This window comes from Curcuma longa, chromosome 5 (assembly GCF_044706935.1).
Source record: "Curcuma longa cultivar G26 ecotype Majalengka, Jawa Barat chromosome 5, ITB_CL_G26_1.1, whole genome shotgun sequence".
NCBI lineage: Eukaryota > Viridiplantae > Streptophyta > Magnoliopsida > Zingiberales > Zingiberaceae > Curcuma > Curcuma longa.
In genome coordinates this window covers 11374033-11382701 of record NC_133865.1, presented here as the reverse complement: position 1 = coordinate 11382701, position 8669 = coordinate 11374033, and the positions used below count along the sequence as shown (strand labels likewise).

At 34.0% G+C, this 8669-nt stretch overlaps 2 protein-coding genes across 2 annotated transcripts; one reads left to right on the top strand and one right to left on the bottom strand.

Annotated features, from left to right (window-relative positions):
- Nucleotides 1–202: 202 nt before the first annotated feature.
- LOC141830119 (uncharacterized) lies at nt 203–1023 on the bottom strand. The gene is made up of 4 exons (XM_074717607.1): nt 899–1023; nt 717–792; nt 455–627; nt 203–377 (listed from the first exon to the last, which is right to left on the bottom strand). Exons 1-4 carry the CDS (start codon nt 1009–1011, stop codon nt 293–295), a joined length of 447 nt encoding a protein of 148 aa, XP_074573708.1. The 5' UTR covers nt 1012–1023; the 3' UTR covers nt 203–292.
- Nucleotides 1024–1653: 630 nt separating this feature from the next.
- On the top strand, nt 1654–4861 carry LOC141829524 (upstream activation factor subunit UAF30-like). Its single transcript, XM_074717015.1, has 2 exons — nt 1654–2035; nt 4570–4861. Exons 1-2 carry the CDS (start codon nt 1727–1729, stop codon nt 4687–4689), a joined length of 429 nt encoding a protein of 142 aa, XP_074573116.1. The 5' UTR covers nt 1654–1726; the 3' UTR covers nt 4690–4861.
- Nucleotides 4862–8669: the final 3808 nt, after the last annotated feature.

Sequence of the window (8669 nt, the reverse complement as noted above, 5' to 3'; positions counted from 1 at the left end):
ATCTTATAAATCTATGATTTTTTCTATATTTTTAAGATGTATTTTGATTCCATATACGTAATGGTTTCGGTCTTAAATTGATCGAGGGATTGATGGCCTTCGAGATCGTAGTTTTTTTCTATTAAATGAGTGAAAGTTGTTCTTGAAACCTTTTCACAGCACACATTGTAAAGGAAACCAACGAAGAGAATGGAAACGAACAGGATCAAACTTGAAACCATCGATTGCAGATGAAGGAACAAAACGAACACCATATGTATGCTCATCGCACCACCAAGAAACCAAAGCAGCATCACAGCAGATCCCTCACGATCAAGCTTATCCCGATCGCCGCCGTGAGGATTATAAGCCCCCAGATCGCCACGAAGCTAAGCCCCCTTCAGAAGGGAAAAAGAAATTGAAAATTTTATCGAGATTAAGGCGAATCGATCGAAAGAAAGCAGAGAACAAATACCCGATCTTGTGGCGGTTCTCCGGCACTCCGGTGGAGTATCCCTTGAAGTAGAACCATCGCGCGACCGTGTAGGAGGCGCCGATCCCCGCGGCGGCGACCGGGAACTGCAGCCCGGCCACCAGCAGCGTGGCGAAGAACACCGAGATCATCTCCAGCGAGTTCTGGTGCCCCCTCTGCCACCGAATTATATATCAAGCGATTCACTAACAAGTAGGAGCAAATGGCAGCGAAATGATGGATCCTGGGAGGAGGAGATCGAGACCTGGACGCAGTTGAAGAGCTTGGCGTCCTTGTTCTCCGACTCGATCGCGTACAGGGCGGGATAGGGCACATTGTACCTGCGATCCAAAAGGAAAACACAAAGAATGATTCATCATCGACGTCTTCGGCGATCGAGGAATTGAAGAAGAAAAAGAAGAGTCGAATGGGAGATCGATTGATTACCTCCTGCGCGCCTTGCCGACTTGGATCGCCATCCAGGTGTTAAGGAAGATGTAGGAGACGAGGACCAGAATGACGAAGCCGTACTCATTCGGGATCTCCAAGGTAACCCCCATGGCTACGGCTGCTCTTCTTTGCTTTGCTACTCAAAATTTTGGTTAATAAACTGGAAAAAGAAATGGAGAATTAGATCCCTTGCTCTCGCTTACAGCCAAAGCACATCTCATTTTTTTTTTATAAAGAATTTTTTTAAAATATATTATATTTTGATAAAATTGAACTAAAAAATAAAAATAATTTACTTTAATCTTTTAATTTTTTATTAAAAACACTATTTTAACAAATTTATTAATATGGAATGACATCTTATTTTTTTTACTTGATTTTTTTAATTATATTATTTATTAATTGACTAATAAAGATATGGATTTATATAATTATCATAAAATATTGATACAAAATTTTTACCATGTCCTATTTTTTTCACAAAATTGTTTTTAACTCCTAATTGTTTCCTTTCTTTACCTGCCCTCCAAACATAGCCCTTCCTATGTATATTTCTAAACATTGCAAAGGCTCCATTTTAACCACCGGTTTGGATTTATATAATTCTAATAAAATATTGATACAAAAATAATATTTTGTAAAATAAATAGAATTTGAAACTTTAATGTATGTAAATTTAAATTTAAATTTCATAGAAAATATATTATAAGAAATGGGTGGGTTTCCAGTTAAACCCCTAAACTATTGTTTAATTCCCACTTTTTTCCCCTTCTTATCCATTCCGCGGCGGACTCTGCAGCGGTGACTCTTCCCGTTCCCTCTCCAATGGCAGCGAGCATCGCCTCCGGTGGCGTCTGCGCTTCCTCCTCCTTCGTGACTACTGACCATCCTCTGCGCCGCTGCCGCGTTGTCTCCGTCTCCTTCGTTTCCAGCCGGAGGGCCGCGCTGCTGCCGTTCGTTCGGGCGGCCGCTTCCTCCAAGCCTGGCTCTGCAGCGGGAGTGAGGCCAGCAAAGGGCATCACCAAGCCCCGTATTGTCTCCCCTGCCATGCAGGCGCTCGTCGGCGTGCCGGAAATCCCCCGCACCCAAGCCCTCAAACTCATCTGGGCTCACATCAAGGAGCACAACCTTCAGGTTACTTTTTTTATCTTCCCTCCTTTACGGAAACCCTAGTTTTGTTTTTTGCGGGTAGGGTCTTAGCTGAACATGTCGTTGGTCTGGCTATGCTTTTTTGTCTTAGTTGTACTGATAAAGATTAAGCATGCAATTTGTCTGCGATTTCTTTATGTAGTTATGATTGTGTTGATAGGGTGAGGTGAGTTATACAGCTTGTTTTCTGGAAGGAAAATGTCATGAGTGCTACAACATTCTTGATATTCTAATGTGAACAATGATAAGTTGATTGCTCGAGGAAGGATACCACTGCTGCAAGAACTTGTGCCAGAGATTTGATGTTGGACAAAGTATCTTTGACTTTGAGATTCTCTCGCTGGACAATATATATTTAAAAACTAAGTTCTGAGTTGGTATGTTTATGAGGCATTGGTGCATAAGAACACAGGCTTTTTATAATTGTATATTCTTCCATTTGTTTTGACTTTTCAAATCGAAATACGCTGGCACTTGTTGGACGTGATCTTTGGTTACCTTATTAATAGGTAGAGGTTAACTGATATGAAATTTGTATTTTTTTATTGACAGTTTATTATACTATCGTTATGAAGTTCTAGTTCAACTTAGAGTGACAGTGGATTATTTCCCCTTCCCCCCTTACTTTTGTGTTTCATAATATTTGTCAGGATCTGCTCATCGAATTTTATAAATTTGTTGATCAATCACCACTTGTGTAACGTAGGTAGAATCTAATTTCTTAATAGATCAGACAGCCTAATTAGCATTATCCTGAAATGTTATGGGCTATCATGTTCTATAGGAACTATAATGTCTAAATCAACAAATTGAAACTTCTACATCTTGTTACCTGTTTGGTGTTGAAGGAAATTATTGTATTTTGCTACCAGGCTATGCAATTCATAGAACAAAAATCAAAGTTGGGGAAAATGTACTCCAGATTCTGTAACATGAAAAACTTGCATATTTTGTGCTGTGTTTTCGAGAATGTTTAAGAAAAGGTCATATAAATTTTAATCAGTTTGAAAACTAAATCATTGAGTTATCTATATGCGCTTGGATTGCCCAATTAATGATTTTAAGCACAGAATATCAGGTGCTGCTCTTGGTTAAATCACACACATAACAGAGAAGGGATGGGCTTTAAGAACATTTGTATAGAAATATAAATGATTACATTTTCAGGGTTGCTATCCTAAAGAGCCTTCACAAAATGACAGCAAGTGTTCTTTTTAGTTATTGAAACTGACTAGAAGGTAGATGTTTCTTTTCTAACTCAATGATCTGAAGCTTGAATCATAGAAAGCCGATGTAACCTCTTTGATTGCAATGGTAAGGTTTTGTATTCTACACGGCCATACCACACTTTGATAGAAACCTGATCTGGTGGCAACCTATACTATAATACCTTGAATATGCAAATGGTCACATGATGAGATTGCTTTGCCTTCAAAGAATACATATTGTAGCCTTTTATGGTATTCATTTCAGAACAACAACAACAACCAAGCCTTTATATGGATCCTCCAATGCCATTGAGCTCGATCTCCTGCTATATATAATCTATATTTAAATAAATTTTATCCTTTTTTAATCATTGCTTATGAAGTTTTCTTTGATTTTTTTCTTTGATTAATGTGTGTATTTGTCATTGGTCTCACATCGCATAATTAGGGTATTTATTGGTCATCTAAGGACATGCCCAAATCATTTTAAACACCAATCGGAGTTTTCCCTCAATAAATAGAACTCTGACTTTAGATTTAATATTATCATTTTTTATCTTGTTCATCCTTTTATATTCTGACATTTACATTAACATTCTCATCTTTGCGACTCTCTTCTTCTAGCAGGTTAAGTTGTCGTTTTATAAAATTTCCTTCCTTACTATCACAAAAAAACATATGATGTCCTCTTCTATTTCAACCATCTTACTTATATTTTATATAAACATCTCTATCAACCCTCCCTAAAGAAATATTTAGACATTGATTTGTATGTCTTTTATATGGCTTAAAATTCATAGTTAGCTAATCGATTAAACATTAGATTCTTTGAGGTCTTCAAGTAATCTGTTAGAAGAAGGTTGTCAGGTGACATCTATAAATCTTAGCATTTGCATTATTATGAATTTGTGTTTAGTTTCAATTAAATCATGCTTTCATTTACGGATGGTTTGCTTCGACTTAAAATAGATTTCTGGCAGTTCATTGTAATTGTTCCAGTATTTACTCTGCACTTGTATCTTTCAGTGTCTTAAAATGCATTTACTTGTGGAAGATATATTTAAAACCAATTATCTTGTTATCTTTTTACCGCCCCGAGGGACTATGCGTTTGTTATATTTAGTGGAATCAGGATTGATCCTTGTTTACTACAATCGATCATGTAAATAGAAATTTCTCATGACCATGGAATATCATAGTAAAGGGGCTCCTTGTTATTAATCTTCTGGTGGTTATGTAGATTCTGCTGAGTTTCTAGCAGATCCTATTTTTCTATTGGATTAATATATTGTGTTAAAACTTGTTTTGCAGGATCCAAATGACAAGAAGGTAATTATATGTGATGAGAAACTAAAAGCTATTTTTGGCGGGAGAGATCGGGTCGGGTTTCTGGAGATCGCAGGGTTGATTACCCCTCACTTTGCAAAGTGAGAAGTGCTATTGGCATTAGCTTGTTTTTGGTATATGGATGACTGTAAGCTTTTGTCATAGCTTCTCCATGGACTGATAGATTGTTTGTTCTGGTCCTTTTTTCTCCCATTTTGCTACATGTCAGTGACTTAAAATGCTGTTCTATCTGATAGACAGTTGTATGGCTACTCTTCGTCGACTAGTTGCTTCTACGTTACTTTAGATTCTCCAGTTAGTTTTAAGCATGATAGTTTCCTCTGGGTTTCTATCATGTCTTGCCAGAAAAATCATAGAATATTTCTAAAATTATTTTTGAGATTTTTTGGACTCTTAAATAGCTTTCTTTCACATGAAGTTGGTTTTTATTTTGTTCTTTTTACTTGGGCTAGTGTTGCTCATATTTGAAATTTAGAAGGATCAAGTAGAATCAATTCTTTTCCATTGCCGTTTACTTCGAATCTATAATCGCCAATAGTATGTTGTATATTTGTTAGGGAGTTCTGGTCAATCTTCATGTTAAAAGTTTTCTTTTTTATGGAAAATTATACATATTTTTCATTATACGATTTGAATCATTTCCTCCAATAGTCACATTTTCCCAATTTGAATTCAAATTTAGGGGAACTGGAATATGTACATAATGGACAGGTTGGAGGTACACTACATTATTTTCCCTATTTTTCAAAAAAATTCATACAATGAACACAAATTCCTTGCTCTTCAAACCATAAGTCTAAGAAGTAAACTCACGGAGCTCTGTTATTGAATTAATGGAGGTTTTATCTGAGCTAATGCTTCCACGCTCACAAAATATAAATATATTTGACGTCAGACAGAATAATAATTATTCTGAAGATAAAAGTTTAGAGGAGAGTTACGAAGAGAATAAGTTTGAAATTTAAAAAAAAATAGATAGAAAACCGCGATGGCGTTGCTTCTAGAGTTTTTACCCAAAAAATTTATTCAATCAACTAAATTAGACGTAAACGGTTAAACATGACTATAAATAGGTCATAAATCAAAAATCCTAATTTGAAAAAATTAAAAATATCAAAAAAAAATCAAATTGAAGCCACGGACGGATCACTGAACGATGTCAGATGGATCTGAAACTGGGTCAGTATGGGTTTTACCATATATCAAATAAAGGTATTTGAAAAAGCTTCGATTAACAATTGATCATGTCTTATTCTATATCTGAATTAAAAATAATGACCTATTAAAATTCGATTCTCTATGCGTCACCCTACGATCAAAACGGGTACTCTTTCTTAGTTTCTAATTGAAAGGAATATATATATATATATATATATTTATTGACACCAAATATCGCACACCGACTTGCTGCATCCTGATAAAATGAATCTTCTATCATATGCAGGATACATCACGAGTTCATGCTTCTCGCTTTCATTTTTTTTTCTCTCTGTGACTTTAATTTTGTTTTGTTGGTAAATGGATATGCATGAATGAATATTTATATACTATATTAATTATAAAAGTAATTAAATACTTATCCTGATTGATACTTTACAAATGTGATCTTGTCTGGCAGATGATCTTAATTCGTATTTGTCGTTTAAAGGATGTTATGAAGTCGAATATTCCTCCAGATTCCATGAATCAAATTCCTTCGCGCTTTGAATGCTCTCACGTTGCAAGAAAAAGAAAACTTCAGACCAACCATTTTTTTTACCTTGGACGTACATATATATAAGGGATCATGATATATTAGGTAAGTGGGAGAAGTGGACAATTTTGTTAACTACCCACACCTCCATTATCATTCAAGTTAAATCACAAAGACCATATAATCACAAAGATCAATAGAATATCTAATTCATATTTTAAAAAATAGTTCGTGCGACAGCAAACATACTACACGATTAATATTTAAAAAGTTGTTATACCTCACATCTCACATAGTCGATCGCTTTTCCAAATAAATTAGAGACATCAACATCTTGTATTTATCCCAAATTAAATTATTTACATCAATATAAATATCTCTAATCCCTCATAATGACTATTATATCGAGAGCATATATGTTTAATATGCTCAATCAATACAATTAATTATTCACAATCACATTTTTATGAACTTAACAAAAAATATATAATTGATCGGCCAATAAATAAATATCAAAGATATAAATTTATTTTAATCTTTTTTTAGTTAGAATCGATTCATGTTAACCAGTTACTTTCTTAGTCATATTCCACAGACTGAATCATCCATAGTCAATAGGATATATGTAGTAGACCCTAATTAAAATTTCAAGTAGATAGTTAAATAATCACTTAAGGTAAAATCGAGATTAACTTATAATCTCAAAGGTTTCACATAGTAAAGAAGCAAAGATTTATTCTCCTACTACTTTTATTGTCGCTATATATAGCACATATAGTATGAATCACATGTTGCGATGTTATTCTCTTTACTAAGAAAGAGCACATATTATTCTCAAACGTCGTACAAATTTTGATCTAAATATTCACAATATCTAATCTTGAATTCAACTCATGAATTTTAATTTGGCTTCTTGCAGGTTTAATAAATGGTGGATTCATTTACTCTTATCATTATTAATTCACAAATAATCTCATCTTGATACAACTATCAAAGTGACCCTAACTTACAGGTATATCTCCATTCATAGCTTCATTAGCTGTTTCATAAATAATAGTTTTACCTCTATTTATACTTAACAAATATAGATGATTGTTGAGAAAACCAATTATCTCAACCTGCCAACATGTTCATCGAGACTTTATCCAAATGTAACAAAGACATATATACTGAATAGATCATGATATTTCATAAACAATCATCTTACATTATCTGATTGTTGAGAAAATCAATCTCAACCTGCCAACATATTCATCGAGACTTTATCCAAATGTAACAAAGACATATATACTGAATAAATCATGATATTTCATAAACAATCATCTTACATTATCTGATTGTCTTACAATATGTTACATTCTTCAAAGTCCCAAAGATTTCACATATCTTTGAAATGACTCTCTAGTCAATGACTTAGTAAAAAAATCTATAAGCATAATACGTGTAGAAATCTGTAAGCAATTACATCCCTTATAAAGTTTACTCAAGAATTCCCAATAGCCTTTCGGCCTTTCATGCTTGTCGTCTAACCGACTTTATGAAGTCGAACAACCCTACGAATTCCACAAACCAAATACTAAAAATATTTCTCGGAACATTCATTATAGTACTAAAAATATTATCGAAATTTTTTTTCCCACATGCATCACGCCTAAATTATGTCGAATGAGTAGATACTTCCAATATAACAACTCCCAAAATATGTTCCGTTTCTTCCAACCACACTTGTATACCCTAATAATGTATTTATAAATCATCAAAACTCATCTGAATTACTAGTACAAATTCATAGTTGTCTATTTCCTCAAGGATTTTCTCTCTTGACCTAATTATGGGTCGAAGTTTCTAACCATTTTATTGTTTATGAACTCTTTCTTATTTCATTTAAAAGGGTACTTCAATGGTAAAAATTTATAATGATTATCAAACCAAGATATCTTCCCACTGTAAGGTAATGAAAATGCATCAGACTTGATTATGCAATGTGGGCATGCTAACTTACTAATTGTGCTCCATCCTAACAACATTGAGTATGCGAAAAAATCACCAATCGTCCATAATAAAGCGACGTGCAAGGTAAAATTGATTTACTTACAATATCATAAGTCAGAAACCCTACATTCTATAATTCATTCATCTCAGCAATTAGAGGTTGCAAAATTATATCTATCTTCTGTTTCAGATTCTTTGGACTTGGAATAACTACAGTAAGGAATATGTATTCATCTTTTATGCACATATATGGCGATAAATTATATGGTGTTAATATGACTAGTTAAGATGAATATTGCTGTACAGATTAACCAAATGATTGAAATCCATATGTTGAAAATCTCAATCTTACATTATGTGGTTCCATTGCAAAGAAAGA